The sequence below is a fragment of the Rhinolophus sinicus genome, linkage group LG02 (genome assembly GCF_036562045.2).
Source record: "Rhinolophus sinicus isolate RSC01 linkage group LG02, ASM3656204v1, whole genome shotgun sequence".
Lineage (NCBI taxonomy): Eukaryota > Metazoa > Chordata > Mammalia > Chiroptera > Rhinolophidae > Rhinolophus > Rhinolophus sinicus.
The window spans coordinates 108,186,347-108,204,659 of NC_133752.1; the positions used below are offsets into that span (position 1 = coordinate 108,186,347).

General features: G+C 43.2%; 1 protein-coding gene across 1 annotated transcript in view; it reads left to right on the forward strand.

Annotated features, from left to right (window-relative positions):
• DIP2C (disco interacting protein 2 homolog C) overlaps positions 1-18,313 on the forward strand; it is a 341,516-nt gene that overhangs the window by 212,986 nt on the left and 110,217 nt on the right. Inside the window, exons 5-6 of the mRNA XM_074324849.1 lie at positions 9,508-9,717; positions 16,811-16,945. Of these exons, the coding sequence (XP_074180950.1) occupies positions 9,508-9,717; positions 16,811-16,945 (345 nt within the window). The remainder of the gene's footprint in view (positions 1-9,507; positions 9,718-16,810; positions 16,946-18,313) is intronic.

Genomic DNA, 18,313 nt, shown 5'->3' on the forward strand with positions numbered 1-18,313 from the left:
TGAAGGTGGAATAAAGCCCTTTCATAGAGAAGCTGAGGGAATTTTCTAACCTACAACCTGCACTGCAAGTAATCCTGAAGGAGGCTATTCGACCAGCATAAATAGGGATAATTTGTGACAACTGAAAAACATGAGGGTGGAGAGTAAAGGCCTGACCCGGAAAACGGGAATGGAGAAAGTAAGCATGCTGAAGAAAATGGAATACTCTAAATATGAAACTTTCTTTTATGTAAACTTAATGGTAATCACTCAAAAGAAATCCAGAACGGAAATATATAACATAATAAAAGAAGATTCAGTGGGAGAAATCATAGAATACCACCACACTGAAATAATAGACAGCAACAAAAAGGCAAAGAAACAATATCTTACCAAAATACCAAAGATAGAATGATAGGAAATCCTTGCATATCACCCTAAACGTAAATGAACTGAACTCACCAATAAAAAGGCACAGCGTAGCAGATTGGATCAAAAAACTAAACCCAATCATATCCTGCCTCCAAGAGACACATCTCAACGACAAGGACAAACATAGACTCAAAGTGAAAGAGTGGAAATTGACACTCTCAGCAAATGGCATCCAGAGAAACTCAGGTGTAGTCATACTGATATCAGATGAAACAGACTTCAGGATAAAAAAGGTAACAAGAGACAAACATGGATATTTCATAATGATAAAGGGGACTATACAACAAGAAGACATAACAGTCATAAATATTTATGCCCCCAGTCAGGGAGCACTGAAATATACCAAGCGACTACTAACAGAACTAAACGGAGAAATTGACAAAAACACAATTATAATAGGGGATGTAAATACATTATCGACAGCTATGGATAAATCATCCAAACAGAAAATAAAGAAATAGCAGCCCTAAATGACACATTACGTGAAATGGACATAATTGACATTTATAGAGCACTTTATCCTAGAACATCAGACTATACATTCTTTTCTAGTGTAAATGAAACATTCTCAAGGATAGACCATATATTGGGACATAAAATCAGCCTCAGCAAATTTAAGAAGATTGAAATCATAACATGTATATTCTCTGATCACAAGGCTTTGAAATTGGATATCATCGCAAAAAGAAAGCAGGAAAAAACACAAACACATGGAGATTAAACAACATACTTTTAAAGAACGACTGTGTCAAAAAGAAATTAGAGAGATCAAAAGATACATAGAAACAAATGACAATGAAAATACATCCTACCAAAATTCTTGGGATGCAGCAAAAGCAGTTCTAAGAGGGAAATTTATATCATTACAGTCCTATCTCAAGAAACAAGAAAAATTTCAGATAAGTAACCTCACGTTACACCTTAAAGAACTAGAAAAAGAAGAACAAGTGAAACCCAAGGTCAGCAGAAGAAAGGAAATAACAAAAATCAGAGCAGAACTATGTGAAATAGAGAACAAAAAGACAATAGAAAAAAATTAATGCGACAAAGAGTTGGTTCTTTGGAAAGATTAATAAAATTGACAAACCCTTGGCTAGACTCACTAAGATAAAAAAAGACACTAATAAACAAAATCAGAAATGAAAGAGGGAAAGTTGTCACAGACGCCACAGAAATAAATACAAAGGATCATCCAAGAATACTATGAAGGGGTATATGCCACCAAATTCAATAACCTAGAAGAAATGAACATGTTCTTAGAAACATAGAGCCTTGCTAGGCTGAATCGCAAAGAATTGGAAAATATAAATAGACTAATCACCGGAAAGGAAATTGAATCATTTATCCGAAACCTTCCCCAAAGCAAAAGTCCGGGGCCAGATGGCTTCACTAGTGAATTCTACCAAACCTTCAAAGAGTATCTAATACCAATCCTGCTCAAACTCTTCCAAAAAATTGAAGAAGAGACAGTACTCCCTAACTCATTTTATGAGGCCAACATTACCCTGATACCAAAACCTGGTAACGATAACACGAGAAAAGAAAATTACAGACCAGTATCTCTGATGAATACAGATGCAAAAATCCTAAATAAAATTCTAGCAAATTGAATGCAACAATGCATTAAAAAAATTATACATCATGACCAAGTGGGGTCATCCTTGGGACACAAGGATGGTTCAACATATACAAATCCATCAATGTGATACATCACATAAACAAAATAAAGGACAAAAATCATATGATTGTATCAGTTGATGCAGAAAAAGCATTTGACAAGATACAACATCCATTTATGATTAAAACACTTAATAAAGTAGGTATAAAAGGAAATTACCTTGACATAATAAAGGTCATATATGACAAACCCTCAGCTAATCTCATAATTAACGGTGAAAAACTGAAACCCTTTTGCTGTACATTCAGAAATGTGACAGGGCTGTCCCCTATCACCTCTGCTTTTCAACATAGTGTCGGAAGTCCTAGCCAGAGCATCAGGCAAGATAAATAAATAAATGTTATCCAAATTGGGAATGAAGAAGTTCAATTGTCACTCTTTGCAGATCACGTGATGGTATATATAGAAAACCCTAAAGAATCCATCAAAAATCTATTGAAACAATGAAGAATACAGTCAAGTTGCCGGCTGGAAATTCAATGTACAAAAGTCCATTGCATTCCTGGGGTGGCCGGATGTCTCAGTTGGTTGGAGTGCTGGCTCTGAACAACAGGATTGCCGGTTCAATTCCCACATGGGTCTGTGTGCTGCGTCCTCCACAACTAGATTGAAGACAACAAGCTGTCGCTGAGCTTCGGGAGGGGCGGCCGGATGGCTCTGTTAGTTAGAGCCCGAGTTCCCAACACAAGGGTGCCAGTTCAATCCCCACATGGGATGGTGGGCTGCATCCCCTGCAACTAACAACTGAAAACGGTGACTGGACTTGCAGCTGAGCTGCGCCCTCCACCACTAGATTGAAGGACAATGATTTGGAGCTATTGGGGTCTGGAGAAATACACTGTTCTCTAATATTCCCCAGTAAAATTAAAAGAAAAAAAAGAAAACCCAGCCAACAATGGCATAGGGGTTTGTTTAAAAAAAAAAAAAAAAAGTCCATTGCATTCCTACATACTAACAATGAAATGTCAGAAAACGAAATTAAAAAAAACCATTCCTTTTGCAATTTCAACAAAACATATAAAATACCTAGGAATAAACTTAACCAAGGACGTGAAAGACCTATATACTGAAAAATGTAAGACATTTTTAAAAGAAATTGAAGAAGACACAAAGAAATTGAAAGACATTCCGTATTCATGGATTGGAAGACTCAACATAGTTAAAATGGCCATATTACCCAAAGCAATGTACAGATTTAATGCAACCTCCATCAAAATCCCAATGGCATTTTTTAAAGAAATAGAACAAAACATCATCAGATTTGTTTGGAACCATAAAAGACCCCAAATAGCTAAAGCAATCCTAAGAATAAAGAACAGTGCTGGAGGTGTCATACTCCTTGACTTCAGCTTGTACTACAGGGCTACAATAATCAAAACAATATGGTGTTGGCAGGAAAACAGACACACAGACCAATGGAATAGAATTGAGAACCCAGAAATAAACCCACATAAATATGGGCAGATAAGTTTTGACAAAGAAGCAAAAGCCATGCACTGGAGAAAAGACAGCCTCTTCAATAAATGGTGCTGGGAGAATTGGAAAGCCACGTGCAAAAGAATGAAACTGGACTGCTATCTGTCACCATGTACCAAAATTAATTCAAAATGGGTCAAAGACCTAAACATAAGACCTGAAACAGTTAACTGCATAGAAGAAAACATAGGTACTAAACTTATGGACCTTGGGTTCAAAGAGCATTATGAATTTGACTCCCAAGGCAAGGGAAGTAAAAGCTAAAATAAATGAATGGGACTATATCAAACCAAAAATCTTCTGCACAGCAAAAGAAAACGACAAAATAAAGAGACAACCAGCCGAATGGAAGAAGATTTTTGCAAACAACGCCTGAATTAGAGGCCGATATCCAAAATATACAAGGAGCTCATGCAACTCAACAAAAAAACACACACCAAAGAACCCAATTGAAAAATGGGCAGATGACTTGAAGAGACATTTCTCGAAAGAGGACATACAAATGGCCAATAGACATGAAAAAATGCTCAACATCACTAATCATCAGAGAAATGCAAATAAAACCCACAATGAGCTATCACCTCACCCCAGTTAGAATGTCTATCATCAATGAGACAAATAGTAACAAGTGTTGGAGAGGCTGTGGAGAAAAAGGAACCCTCATTCACTGTTGGTTGAAATGCAGATTGGTGTAGCCGCTACGGAAGGCAGTGTGGAGGCTCCTGAAAAAATTACGAATAGAATTACCGTGTGACCCAGCGATCCTTCTCCTGGGTATCTACCCAAAATATCTGAAAACATTTATCCGTAAAGACAAGTGTGCTCCAATGTTCATTGCAGCTTTATTTACGGTGGCCAACACATTGAAACAACCAAAATGTCCTTTGATAGATGAATGGCTAAAGAAGTTGTGGTAGATATACACAATGGAATACTATTCAGCTATAAGAAAAGATGAAATAGTACCATTTGCGGCAACACGGATGGATCTTGTGATTATCACGCTAAGTGAAATAAGTGAGACAGAAAAAGTAGAGAACCATGTGATTTCACTGATTTGTGGTATATAAAACTGAAAACAACAAAAGAACAAGACAAAAAAATTGAGAAATAAAAACTCATAGATACAGACAATAGTTTAGTGGTTACCAGAGGTTAAGAGGAGCTGGGGCCTCTGGAAGAGGGCAAAGAGGGTCAAATATATGGCGATGGAAAGGAACTGGCTGGATGGTGAACACACAAATAGATATATAGATGATGTAGTACAGAATTGTACACCTGAAATCTACGTAACTTTACTAACAATTGTCATCCCAATAAACTTGAATTTAAAAAAAGTGTTTCCTTGTACCTATTTTCAGTTAATCCCCATTGTCGCACCAGAGCTTAGGAAGCCACTGATCTGATTTATTTGCCTCTCTAAATATTCTGGACATTTCAGAAATGAGATCATGAAATACGTTCTTTTGCATCTTGCTTCTTCTGCATCATGATCATTGCTGAACTATGTCCTCTTAGATGGACCACCTTTTGTGTATTCATTCACTAGTTGATGGACATTTAGCTTGTTTCTGGGTTTTGGCTATTATGAATAATGCTGCTGTCAGCATTTATGTACATACATTTGCGTATTGTATGAGGATTCCATACAATACCACATGGTATTGTCTGTATCTTTTAAGCCATTCTAGTGCATATCAAATTGTATCTCATTGTGGTTTTAATTTACATTTCTCTATTAATGCTAAGCATCTTTTCATGTGTTTATTTTCCATATACATATATATTCATTGGTGAAATGTCCAAATTTTTGCCCTTTTTTAAAGTAAGTTGTCGTCTCGTCAGTGGTTAAGAGTTCTTTATATAATCTGAATACAAGTCTTTTATTAGGTATAATTGTTAACTGTGGTTTGCCTTTCTTTTTCTTAACAGCATCTGTAGTACACAGAATTATGGCCCCTCCAGATATATTCCATGTCCTAATTCCTAGAACTTGTGAATATATTACCTTACCTTTCAAAAGGGACTTTGCAGATATGATTAAGTGAAGGCTCCTGAGATGGGGCCGTTTTCCTGAATTAACTGTGTGTTCCCAGTGTCATCAAATGATCCTTATTCAGACATTAAAAAAAAGAAAAGAAAAACTCATAGAAAAACATTTGTGGTTACCAGAGGCCAGGGGTGTGGGGACGGAGTAATCATTTCACAATATGTGTAAGTCAAACAATTGTGCTGTATACCTTAAACTTATACAGTGATGTTTATCTATTATATCTGAATAAAATTGGTAGAGGGGCGACGTCCTCTTAACAGAGGGAAGACTGTCAAAGTCAAAGAAAAGACAATGGAACCAGAGACTGGAGGCATAAGCTTTAAAGATAGATGACGGGGTCAGGAGCCAAGGGTGCAGGTAATGCAGGTGGTCCCTAGAAAAGACAAAGGAACTGATTTGGCCTGTAAGACTCCAAAAGGCACGTATCCATGCTGACATCCAGTGCTATGCGATAATAAATAAGTGTGTCATTGTGAGCCACCGAGTTCTTGGTGATTTGTCACATTACCCATAGCAAAGAAATAGTATCTTTTGAAGCTTCAGAGTTTATTTTGATGATGTTCAGTTCATCAATTATTATTTTATAGATTGTGTTTTTGGGAGTTTTAGAAGTTTCATTTAGGTCTCTGATCCACTTTGAGTTAATTTTTGTTTATGGTGTGAGGTAAGGATTTATGGTGGTGTTTTGTTTTGTTTATTGTTTTTTGGTATGAGGATTATCCCATTGCCCAACAACATTTGTTGAAAAGATGATCTATATATCATTAAATTATTTTGAGAACATTGTCAAAAATAAATTGATTGACCATAAATATAAGAGTTTATTTCTGGGTTCAGCTTTGTTCCATTGATATTTGTGCCTTTTGTGCTAATATCACTGTCTTGGTTACCGTAACTTCATAGTAAGTTTCAATACCAGGTAGTGAAGTCCTCCATCTTTCTTAAAATTATTTTGGCTATTTCAGTATTTCCAATTAAATTTTTTTGTATTTTTGTATAAAATCCTTTGTATTTTTTTTTTAATGTAAATTCCTTTTTATTTTTGTGCGTAAAATCCTTTGTATTTCGAAGTAAATTTTAGGCTAAGCTTTAGGATTTTTATTAGCTATTGCCTTGAATTTTTGTTAGATGTATGGCTAAGGTTTTTATCCTTTTTGATGCTGTTGTGAATGGAATTTTTATTATTATTTAATTCTCAGAATGTTCACTGTTAATATCTGTATAAAGATCATTTTTCTTTATCTTGCTAAACTTATCTTGTGACCTTGCTAAACTCATTTCTTAATTCAAGAATTTTAGATATGTTCCTTGGGATTTCCTACATACAAGAGCATATCTGTGAATAAAGACAATTTTACTGTTTTCTTTCCAATCTGGATGCCCTGATGTATTTTTTTTGCTGTATCTCAATGACTAGAACCTTCCAGATAATGTTGAGTAGAAGTGCAAGAATGGACATCCTTGCTTTGTTCTCGGTCTTGGAAATGTCTTCCGTCTTTACCATCGAAGACCATGTGAGCTGTGGGTTTTCATGGGTGTTCTTATCAGGTTGAGGACATTGCCTTCTGTTTCTGCTTTGTTGAGAGGTTTTCTCAACAAAGTGAGTATTTGATTTTGTGAAATGTTTTTTTCCTTTTGACTTTTAAGGTTAACTTAGGGCTTTTTATCTTTTTATTCTGCTAGCATGCTATATAACAACAATTCACTTTTGAAGGTCAAATCAACTATAATTTATGTTCATATGTGTAGCCCTGGGCACACTTGGTTGTGGTGTCCCATACATTGTGTATGTTCCTCAATTCTGTTTGCTAATATTTTTCAAGGATTTTTGTGTCTGTATCATGAGGGATGTTGTTCTGTAGTTTTCTTGTGAAAAGGTGGGATGAGGAATGAAAACTGATAGTAAAAGGGCATCAGAAAACTTTCTGGGGAGATGGTAATACTCGGTATGGATATATGGGTATATACATTTCTCAAAAGTCTTAAGTCTGAGGACTTGAACAGACATTTCTCCAAAGAAGACATACAAATGGCCAATAAGCACATGGAAAGAGGCTCAGCATCACTAATCAGTAAGAAACGCAAACCACAACTGCAGTGAGATGACACCTCCCACCCGTTAGGATGCCTAATATTGTGAAAATAACAGAAAACAGTAAGTGTTGGTGAGGATGCTGAGAAATTGGAACCCTGATGCACTGCTGGTGGGATTATAAATGGATGCAGCCACTATAGAAAACAGTGTGGAGCGTCCTTGAAAAGTTAAAATTAGAGCTGCCATGTGATCCAGCAGTTCCACTCCTGGGCACACACCCAAAAGGACTACAAGTAGGATCTCGAAGAGAGATTTGTGCACCATGTTCGTGACAGCCAGAGCATGGAAGTAACCGTGGAAGTGTCCATCGACAGACAACTGGATGACAAAATGTCCATCCACCCAGTGGAATATTATTCAGCTTTAGAAAGGAAAGGAATTCTGACACAGGCTACAATGTGGATGAGCCCTGAGGACATTATGCTGGGTGACATATGTCAGTCACAAAAGGGAGAATACTGCATAATTCCACTTCTGTGAGGTACTTAGAGTAGTCAGAATTATATATATATAGAAAATAGAAGGGTAGGTGCCAGGGGCTGTTCAGAGGGTCACTGGGGAGTTTAATGGGTATGGAGTTTCAGATTTGCAAGATGAAAAGAGTTATTGAGATGGATGGTGATGGTCACATGACATTATGAATGTCTTTAATACCACTGAACTGTACAATTAAAAATGGGTAAGATGGCAAATTTCATGTTATGTATTTATTTTACCACAATAAAAAAAATTGAAAAAAGTCTTGGGTCTGAATACAAAAATTGTATACATTTTATTTCTATGTAAATTATAATTCTAAGTTATTTTAAGAGGCAGGGCAGGGGGACAGAATTTGTCAGGCTGCTAATATTGTAGCTTTTCTAACAAATTTAAAAAATGTTTTCACAGAGCATAGGTCATATCACAATGATAATAAAGTATTCATGTAAGTATCCTTTACAAATATTGTGTTTAAAAAAGGTCCTACGTCTTGATTTCTCTTGTTCTCATTAAATGTTCTAGAGCTACTCACATTCTTTTCCCTTGTGGCATGTCACATAAGTCACCTGTAAGTAGGGTCCTAAATGTCAGGATTACATTGAAGTTTAAGTAACAAGTCCACCAATAATTCTGTCTTGAAAACCTTGCTGCTAAGTGAAAAGACATTAAATGAAAAATATTTCCTTAATTTTAAAGAAAAGTGACATGTTTTATCTCAATTCAAGATAAGCAATTTTCACAGATAGAAAAATAAACAATGAAAGAATTTGTAGGAGACAAGTGTAAAAGTAAATACATTGTGCTGGTCCATAAAGTGCACGTGGTAATTATTGTCCCCTGGAAGGAGGAAGACCTGGCTCGTGCAGGTCAGTGACTGGGGCCCCTCCGTGTTCTTCGCCGGCACCTCACTCTTTGAGGAGGCGCAAGGCTGTCTTGTACTTAAACTGCGCTCGAAAGTAAGTCACAGCTCAGAGAGCCCCCTCGGGACTGAACACAGGCTACAAACAGTCTCACTTTGGAGCCCGTGCAAGTCCAGCATGTCTGAGAAAATGCTGCCTGTGGCTGCCTGCTTTGTGTGTTTGTGCAAAGAATACCTTTGGTTTCTTCCCAAACTGTTGAGTGGAGAGAATTGGAAAGTCTCAGTCTGAGATTGTAATGTCAGGAACCCTTCTGATAGCAGTTGGAGGTGTTCTGGATGAAACACTGGCGTGGCCTTGGGGATGACCCGGAGGAGTGCAGCAGGCCTGTGTTTGGGGGCTGGGTCCGCGTGTGTCTCCTGGCTCGGCCACACTGCATCTCTGCTCTGTCCCATAGATACCTCCTCTGGCTCGGACGACGAGGGCTCGGTGCAGGGGGACTCGCAGGGGACGCCCACCTCCAGCCAGGGCAGCATCAACATGGAGCACTGGATCAGCCAGGCCATCCACGGCTCCACCACGTCCACCACATCGTCCTCGTCCACCCAGAGCGGGGGCAGCGGCACTGCCCACCGGCTGGCGGACGTCATGGCCCAGACGCACATAGGTGAGTGAGTGCTCCCGCCCGCTCTGCCTTGGCTTGCCCTGGGTTGCCCTTGCAGGTGTCCTCGCGCTGGAGCCACAGCCTCTGCTCGGGAAGGAACGCGTCTGCTCCACTGGGATGCTGGTGGCCGTGTTTGTTCGCGTGCTTTCTGCTCACACTAAAGTGTGCACCTAGGCGGGCCTTCACAGTGAGTTTACCTTGACCTTGGAAATCAGCTTGTACGTAGCTTCTATGACAAATGACGTCCTCTGTGTTGGAAAAAGCAGTTAGGAAGCATTGCCTGAAATGTCTGGCAACAATGTGGAAAGGAGATTTGTTAAGAACTACGAGAGGAGAGGAGTGAGCGGAATGACTCCTTTCAGGCAGGTCAGTGGGGTACACATTTTCCTGCCGCCACTTATGCTGGTCACTCATTTTGCCACAGAAACGAGTCCTTGTCTAGTGTGAAGGACATGTACACAGGCCAGATCAGCTCAGTGGCCTAAAATTTGCAAACATTTCATTAGTATCAGGAATGAGACCAGTGTGTGGGGGCAGGGCGCAGAGTCTGGTCTCAGTTCTCATGTGAATGCTGTGTCTTCAGAAGTCACTGCTTCCTGGAGTAATTTCTTTTCTTTGTCCCTCAGAACTGTTGTGAGTAAAAAGGACAAAATAGGAAAGTTCCTCCAAATTTTTAAAAGTAATACTCAGATGCAAAGTGGTATTAAATTTCAGTGTCACATGTTCTCAGCAACATGTACGTTGGTGAACGTGCCCTGAGAACCTCTGTTTGAAATAACAGTAAGTTAAAAATTAAATGGAAATGTGTGACCGTTAAGTATTTCTAGGTGGTAAAGCTTCTTCCTGTGTGTTTTGGAGCCTGAGCCAGTGGCTGTGGTCCGGCACATGCTTCACTCTGCACCCACACGGGGCTTTGACACGGGGTTATTCTGTCACCTGTGCCACTCACCCAGCCCTGGAAACGTGTGTGATTGTAACTGAGTCCCCTCCAAGGGAGTGCCAGAATCTAACAAGGGAAACATCGTCTGAGTACACGAATCAGTGCATTTGTTTCTCTCTTTGTGAATTTGCACGTGGAGTGCCAGAGGAAGTGATGGCATGGAGGATTAAATTCATGCAGACTATAAAAGGGTGTATGACTCCTGTACATAGGTCTCGGTGTAACCTAAATATAGCTTCTGAGTGTGTGACATTTCAGCAATTTCTGTTTTGGCACAAAGATAAGTTCCTAGACTATCAGGGAATTTAGTGTAAATACAAAAAAAGTGGTTTGAAAGAGAGCTGTGGCAAAATAATGAAATGAGAATTAAAAATTTTTTTTCCAGTGACAAAGCAGAGGAAGTAAAAAATCAGACTTGGCAATCTTTGACCTGCTGTTGAGCTCCAGAGTCTACAAATAAGAAAGTGTGTGTGTGTGTGTGTGTGTGTGTGTGTGTGTGTGTGTGTGTGTGTATGTGTGCACATGTATGTTTTAAGGAATTTAGGGTAAAATGAACCATCAGCTTGTGCTTCTAACCCTGTGGGAAGGTGTTGGTAACACGCAGACACTGCTTTGCCCCCTCTCCCCCCCCACCCCCGCAGGGAGGAGAGTAGGAGGCTAAAGCCCACAGAGGCCAGAAGCAACCGTCATGTTAGAGCGAAACCCCAGGCCCTCCTGGGTTCTTATGACGCACACATTTGTCCCCACGTCAGGCAGGTTTTGTGTGCCGTCACAGTCCCTTCCACAGCTCTGCCTGCTGCTATGTCTTGTATGACGTGCTGTTAGTGTCACACCTATAATGCTGACGGGGACCACCAAGACTTCCCCATCCTGAGATGTGAGAATGGACCTGAGCACACCCATGACGCAGGCAAAAGAGCCCTGCCCTAGGTGGTCCCCGCGCCACAGACACAGTGACACCTTCTCTTCACAAAGGCCCTCGCTACACAGCGAGAACCAGAAAGTTCTGCATCGTTATCAGAAGGTGCTTACTCAGGACCTCTGTACCTAACATTCTGAAGACAACTGGAGAGGAAGGGATTTGTGTCTCTAGAATGTTCTGTCAGCCCTCAAAGCTGAGGGACATAGCTTAAAGTAACCAGAATCACTGGAACACTTTTAAATAGCAAGAGGCACATTCATAAAAGCCACCAGAGAAAGATTTTATCGGAATTAGTTCTCTATGTAGAAGTGGAGAAATTGAAGATGTTTCTAGGCTAAGAGAGAAGAACAGAGCGGATAGACAACATTCTTGCATATTCAGAACCAAACTTTGTGTCTTCAGGGAGTTAAAGAAGCTTCTACAGAAGCTATTCTCAGGTCTCTGTCACTCTTTGTTAACTGGCACGTCTGGGACATCATCACGTGTGGGTACTATAACCATGTGTTGGGGACGGCTTATTAGATATTCATGGAAGTAATTACCATTTCCAGAATCTTTTAGAGTTTGTTGATGTGAACGCTGCTGTTGGTGTGTGCTGTTTGCATCAGCAAGCGAAGTCTCTGTAGGTCCTGTGAGAAGGTGGGAGTCAGAGGTCACCTCATGCACTGGCCCGAGGAGCCTGAGCCTGAGTCTAGATTCGGGGTCTCTAGGGAGTTTATTCAGAGGGCTTGCATGGCCACCGTTGTGAGAAAGTTCATCAGAAGTATCAGAGAATTCTTTTATGATCTCTCTACTGATGCGTTCAAACATTTACAGCCTCAAACTACCCAGTACATGGGGCGGTGATGAAGGCTTGGGGCTGGGTCCCCCTGCTGCCCCCACCCCACCCCAGCGGAGGAGTCCTTGCAGCTAGAGCTTCGTATTCATAAGCAGGGCAGCGAGCTTCTCCTGCAAGGGGCCAGGAGATGAGGCCTCAGGCTTCGTGGGCCACACGATCTCTGTCGCAACTAGAAAGGAAAGGATTTTGCCTTAGAAGCACCAGGAAGAAATGAGCCTCTTCCGTCAAGTACCCGTTTCTCGCTGCTTGTTGGGTCAGGCAGTAGGAGAGAAGCCTGGCTTGGGGGGGCCTCTCACCAGCTGACGTGACTGGGAGTGTTTGTTAGGTCCCAGTGCCGGCTTCTCATCCTGTGTCATCGTGTTTAGTCAGCGGTAAATAAAGCTTCTCAGCTCTCCTGTGGACAAACCCTGGCTTTGGAGGTTTGCCTGCCACCTGGTGGCCCCACACCTGGTCCCCTCCCCTACTGGTGGCCCGACACCTGGTCCCCTTCCTCCTGCAGGAGGCCCCGCCATGGCCCTCTCTCTACATTTTTGTCCATTTCATCCACTCCCCGTTTTTAAGGCTACCTGCTTTGTTCAGCAGCCCACATTCCAGAGTGCTCCTGGAACCGACACACTGGCCCCACCCTGTACCCCATTGTCTTGTCAGTGTTATTAGGGTCCAGGTCTGATCCTGTCTCTTTTCCCCAAAAATGCTTTGGAGATTTTTATCTATCAAAACTGACATTGTTTGTCTGGATTTTATACTTAGAATCAAAGTAATGATTTGGGGACCCATGAGTATCCAAACTCTTTGTCCTCTGTATGCCCCATTCTGCAGCTGTGCCTGCTGACCTCACCCATACCTGGTGTATACGAGAGAACTCCACCTGTTTACTTCCTGACTTTTTCCAATGTTTAAATGCATTTACCTCAGTCGTAACGGCCACCATTATGCACGTGAGAATTGCAGACTTTCTTGGAGCTCTTGAGAGGAAGGGTCCCCACACAAGGGGAGAAACCACCGGTGGCAGTAATCACGTCACTGCGGCATGTTGGGCAGGGCGTCACTTAGCTCCCTCAGCCACAGTGCACAGTGAGGCTTAGAGAGCTGACAGGATGGCCCAAAGACTCAGCTGATGAGTCAGACGCCCACCAGCTGGGGCAGGCAGTGGGTGACGCTGCTGTCTTGCTGTCTCCTCAGTGTCGTTGTTCTATTGCTTGTTACAAACAGAAACAGAAAGAGAGCTCTTTCCAGCCAAGCACAGTGACACTGCATGCACAATAAAGATTTCAGTGCCCCCGTGCCAACCCCACTGTGGGCTGTGTGACAATTGGAACTCCCCTCCTGAGTTTGTGTTTGTGGATAGTAATCAGGAAGCTGTTTTCCGATGTTGGAGATCCCTGTTCTGACATTAGAACGTACTTCTTAGAATGTGTCTACCAGTCGCAGTCACATCTTGATGTGATTGTCCTGCGTGAAGGTGGGGGACAGGCGCTTCGGGGCTGAGAACCTGTGTGACCTGAGCTCGACCCTGACCCGCAGGATGCGGGCTGAAAGCAGCGGGAACACAGGACCCTGAGCCCTTTCTAAGCATCTAGGCTAGTCCCCAGGTGATTCGCTTGCCACTGAGCAGCAGCCGTGAGTCCCATTAGCAGTGTCACAGGCTCACACACTCACAGATACATGCATGCATTCGCACTCACACACGCCCTCATGCACATTCATGCTCACACATATGCTCACATGCTCACTGACATGCTAACACGGCACAGAATCACAGTCACATGCTCACTCACACATGTGCTCCTGCTAGCACACGATCATACACATCACACACATACACTCAACGCTCTCACTCATGCTGTGTTCACACTCACATCACACACGCTCACACTCACGTGCACACACACACACACAAGAAAAGTTAACCTGCCACGGAAGACAAGGTAAACCACATGTTTTGTTCCTCAGTGGTCACTAAAGGTATAAGATAAATCCTTACGTGATATACTGTCATGTGTCACTTTTGGTCAAGACACCAACTGGAGCGTCCTGGTGAGGTGCCTTCCATGAGCTGGACAGTGGCCTTCACTGTTGAAACCAACATGTAAGTCCCCCTTCTGTTTGGTGGCACGTGGACGCAGCACGGCTCTCCCCCAGCATCACTGTTCATCACCACTGAATTTTATTCACCTGCACGTTTTCATCTAGGGGCCTGGTTTGCCATGTGTAGGGCATGGTCGTGTCCTCTTAGGCAGCTGGGCAGACCCGATGGGCTGAGGGCCTGTATCACACGGACCGCCCTTCCTTCTTTCCTTCTCAGTGACAGTGGCAGTCAAGTGACTGTAGGAAACCCGGGATGGGACAGCTTGGTGTATGGAAGGTTGGGTTCCTTTGAATGCACCACTCACTGTCCATCGTCAGTTAGTGAACCACGAGCACATTGCTTTCTGTATGTGAAAACCAGATTTCATTTTCTCTTCATTTAGAAGGGGATTGAAAATGGATCTGTCACCACTGACCCCAGGGGTTCCGATTCACACAGTTAGAATTAAAGAATGCTACCTTTCAGCGGGCATTAGACCCAGACTCGTCTGTCTGTAACTTACCTGCTCATTCTTTGAGCTGCTCCCCCAGACTTGCTGAGTGGACAGTGTGGGCCATGGGCAGGTGACTTCAGCCTCTGAATAGGACACAGAGCCCACCTGAGCCAGACACCTGCACAAGCAGAGGGAGCAAGGTTTCCAAGGTGGGGTTCCGCGGGACCAGGAAATGGTCCCAGCCAGAAACAGCGTGACTTGTTGGAAGAGAAGAGACGGAAGCTCTGCTGAGACGGTACCAAAGTGGTGTGCGGGTGCTGTCGTGAAAGTGGTTGAGTGCACTCCCTGCCCTCCTTCCTGTGCCTGTCTCGCATTACAGATTCTCGGGGACCCATGTCAGCAGCTGAGAGCGAAAGCCATGCAGGGCTGGCTGAGGCAGAGCGCCTCCTGTGGGGCATGTGTGAGAGCGTCACGGTAGCTGTGTGGTGGCGCTCATGGTTGAGGGGATGGATGCTTGGCAGATGGCTGGAAGGGTGGCCACCATTTTTCTCTTGATATGAAATTACTGCAGAGTTGATCTGAGGAGCAGTGGGCTGTAAGCTCAGGACATAGCCCCACTCTGCTGAGTGGCCTAATCTTCCAAGTGCTCCTGGAGCGCGTGTCCTCATGGCCTTGTGCCTGGAACTGGAGCGTCTCAGACCTATGTACCTACTCCTTCAGCCTGACTCTACTTTCTTCCCCATTGACAGGTGTTTCCTGAGCATCTGTTACACACAAGGTTCTGTTAAGGGCTCCCCAAAAGATAGGTAGCTGGTTAAACACTTGGAGTCTTGACCATCATCAGAATAGCAGGGCACAGTATGTCCCTGCAGTGTCAGAACGTTTTCTGCTTCCTGACAGATGCAGCTGCTGGGGCGATACCCCCACAGGCAGCACGTGTGAGGAGCTGGACAGCGAGTGGGAGGGGAAGTGACGTCTAAACAAATTTGGAAAGTACTTTGAAGTCACCCAGCTGTCACTATTCCTATTTTTTAGTCACCAGATATACTAGAATCATTCTTTTTCCTAACCTCCAAGTGGGAACGTGGCAGTGTTCCTGCTGCCCAGCGTGGAGACGGACTGGCCGCCTGTCACCCATGATGAGGCTACAGCTTCACACACAGTGAATCTGAATAAAATTGAAATGCAGTGAACTCACATTTTAGCTGCTTTTGTTTTAGGTGCTGATTTGAAGCAAATGTCATTGGTAGTGTTACTTTACCTGCTCGCCTGAAAGCCTTATTCACAGCTGTGCCTTCCCATTTAACCGCTGAGCATCAGTGTTGTCAGTGGACGAGCGCTGTGGGGCCTGCTGCAGGTCTCCCTGTGTGCCCGGACCCGAGGCACACATCGCACACACATGCCCAGTGCTCACCCTCTGCCAAGCAATGTCCTGAGAACCTTACGTCCCCTGTAAGGAAGTCGCCACCATCCTCTGTGACAGATGGGGACACTGAGGCACAGAGAGGTTGGGACACTGCCCAGAGCTTGAATCTGCAGAGCTCTGCCTCGAACCTTGAGCTCAGCAGCTGTGATAGTGACAGATGGGAAAATGGCTCTGTCACTTTTTCCATTGGCTGCTTGAAAATCTTATTTTAGTTAAATTGATGGTGCCTGTTATGCTATTATATCTGAAGTTTTGCCTCACTTTGTTCCATTTTGAGCAGTTTGAATTATCTTAAAAGTCACTTTATGCTGAGATTTCTGTAATGGACTTTGATTCAGAATCATGGTCTCTAGTAGAACATGGCAGTTTCTGAAACCCTGTTGCTTCCTTTGCCTTCAGAATAACTCTGCCATGAGAATCAGGGAACCTGTGATGTGCTTCATTACAGAAAACCACTCTGCACCTCCTGATGTGACCACGTACACCTCAGAGCACGCGATCCAGGTAGAGAGGCCCCAAGGCTCAGCCACGTCGCGGACTGCACCCAAGTACGGCAACGCCGAGCTCATGGAAACTGGCGACGGTACGTCTCCCAGCTCTTTTTCTCCCTCCTTCATGGGCAGATTTCCACTAACTTACCTTTCAGACCACGATTGGATGTGTTTCTTCCAGATAAACAGCTCACTGAATCTAACTCACCAAACTCTTTACACGCGTCCCATAGAAAGTGGCATAGTTCCAACAAAGCACATTGTCTCCAAGTTGACCAGGCATTACTCCTTGTAGGAAAACAATGATGATGATGTGGGAATTTGGTGTGAGAAGGAAATTGGATAAAATTCTGATGTTCTTGTTGAACAACTAATGTTGGTTCAGCAATTAACAAATTAGTGTGCTAGTGTCAGTATCGTGAATGGTTACTTAGAGGGGCAGGATGAAGTCAGACGTGAACAAAGTAATTGACAGATGTGGGGCAGTGTGGTACTTTAGACTTTGGAAGAAAGAGAGTTGTTTCTTCTCCGCATTGGAAACAGTATTAGTGGTTTGATAAAATGTAGCAGTAGGGGTTCTCTTTTATTCCTCATAGCTTTAATCTGGATAAGCTCTCATGAGGGGCCGTTTCTGTGACCCAACATGCAGCAGCAGGCGTGATGTGAGCTGCATGCTTTATTCTGCTTTCCCTAAGTCTCAGTCCTTTCAGGGCCATGAAAGTAAGAATAGACCCCGATGATGACATGAAATGCTATTCCCGTGGCCTCGGTGTGCCATCCACCCCACTGTGCTTGTGTCCCGTGACACTGTGTTGTTTGGAGGTGAGGAGGAAGCCTGGGCCCAGCCTCTCACAGCAGCAGACGGCTCCAGGACGGCCAAAGCCTAGAGGCGCTGGGGTTCATGAGCCCCATTCATACATTTGAAGTCCCCCAGTTTCCAATTTGGTTAGTTCCCCTGGAATGCTCTGCGTTTCAGTGTTTGGTTTATTTCTCCACTAAGTTTGCTGTTTATTAAATTGGTCGTTGCTATTCTTCTGGTCGCCGGCATCTTAGTAGCCTGACTGTGAGGTCCAGCATCTTCCCCCGCTCTCCTTGGTGGGTTCAGACGTGTCCCTGTGACTCCATAACGTACGTGTTGTCCAGTGTTCCTCAGCGTGTGGGGACCCCAACTCTCAGAATCCCCTGGGGCACTTGTCAGAAAGCAGTTTCTGGGCCATGCCCCAGACCTCAGCTCGGGTCCTTCATGTTCTGAATGCAGCTGGAGAAGCAGCAGCCTTGTGAAATGACCTGGGTTCGTCTGGACCGAATCAGGTCTGACTGTTTACTGGGGAAACACTGTTCAGGTACTGAGGAGTCTGGGTTGTGTCTTTTTGTATATTTTCGAAACTATAAAATATTTCACATCTCAACTTTGAAGGTGCTCATGAAGTATTTTGAGGCAATCGTTAAAGTGCTTTCAT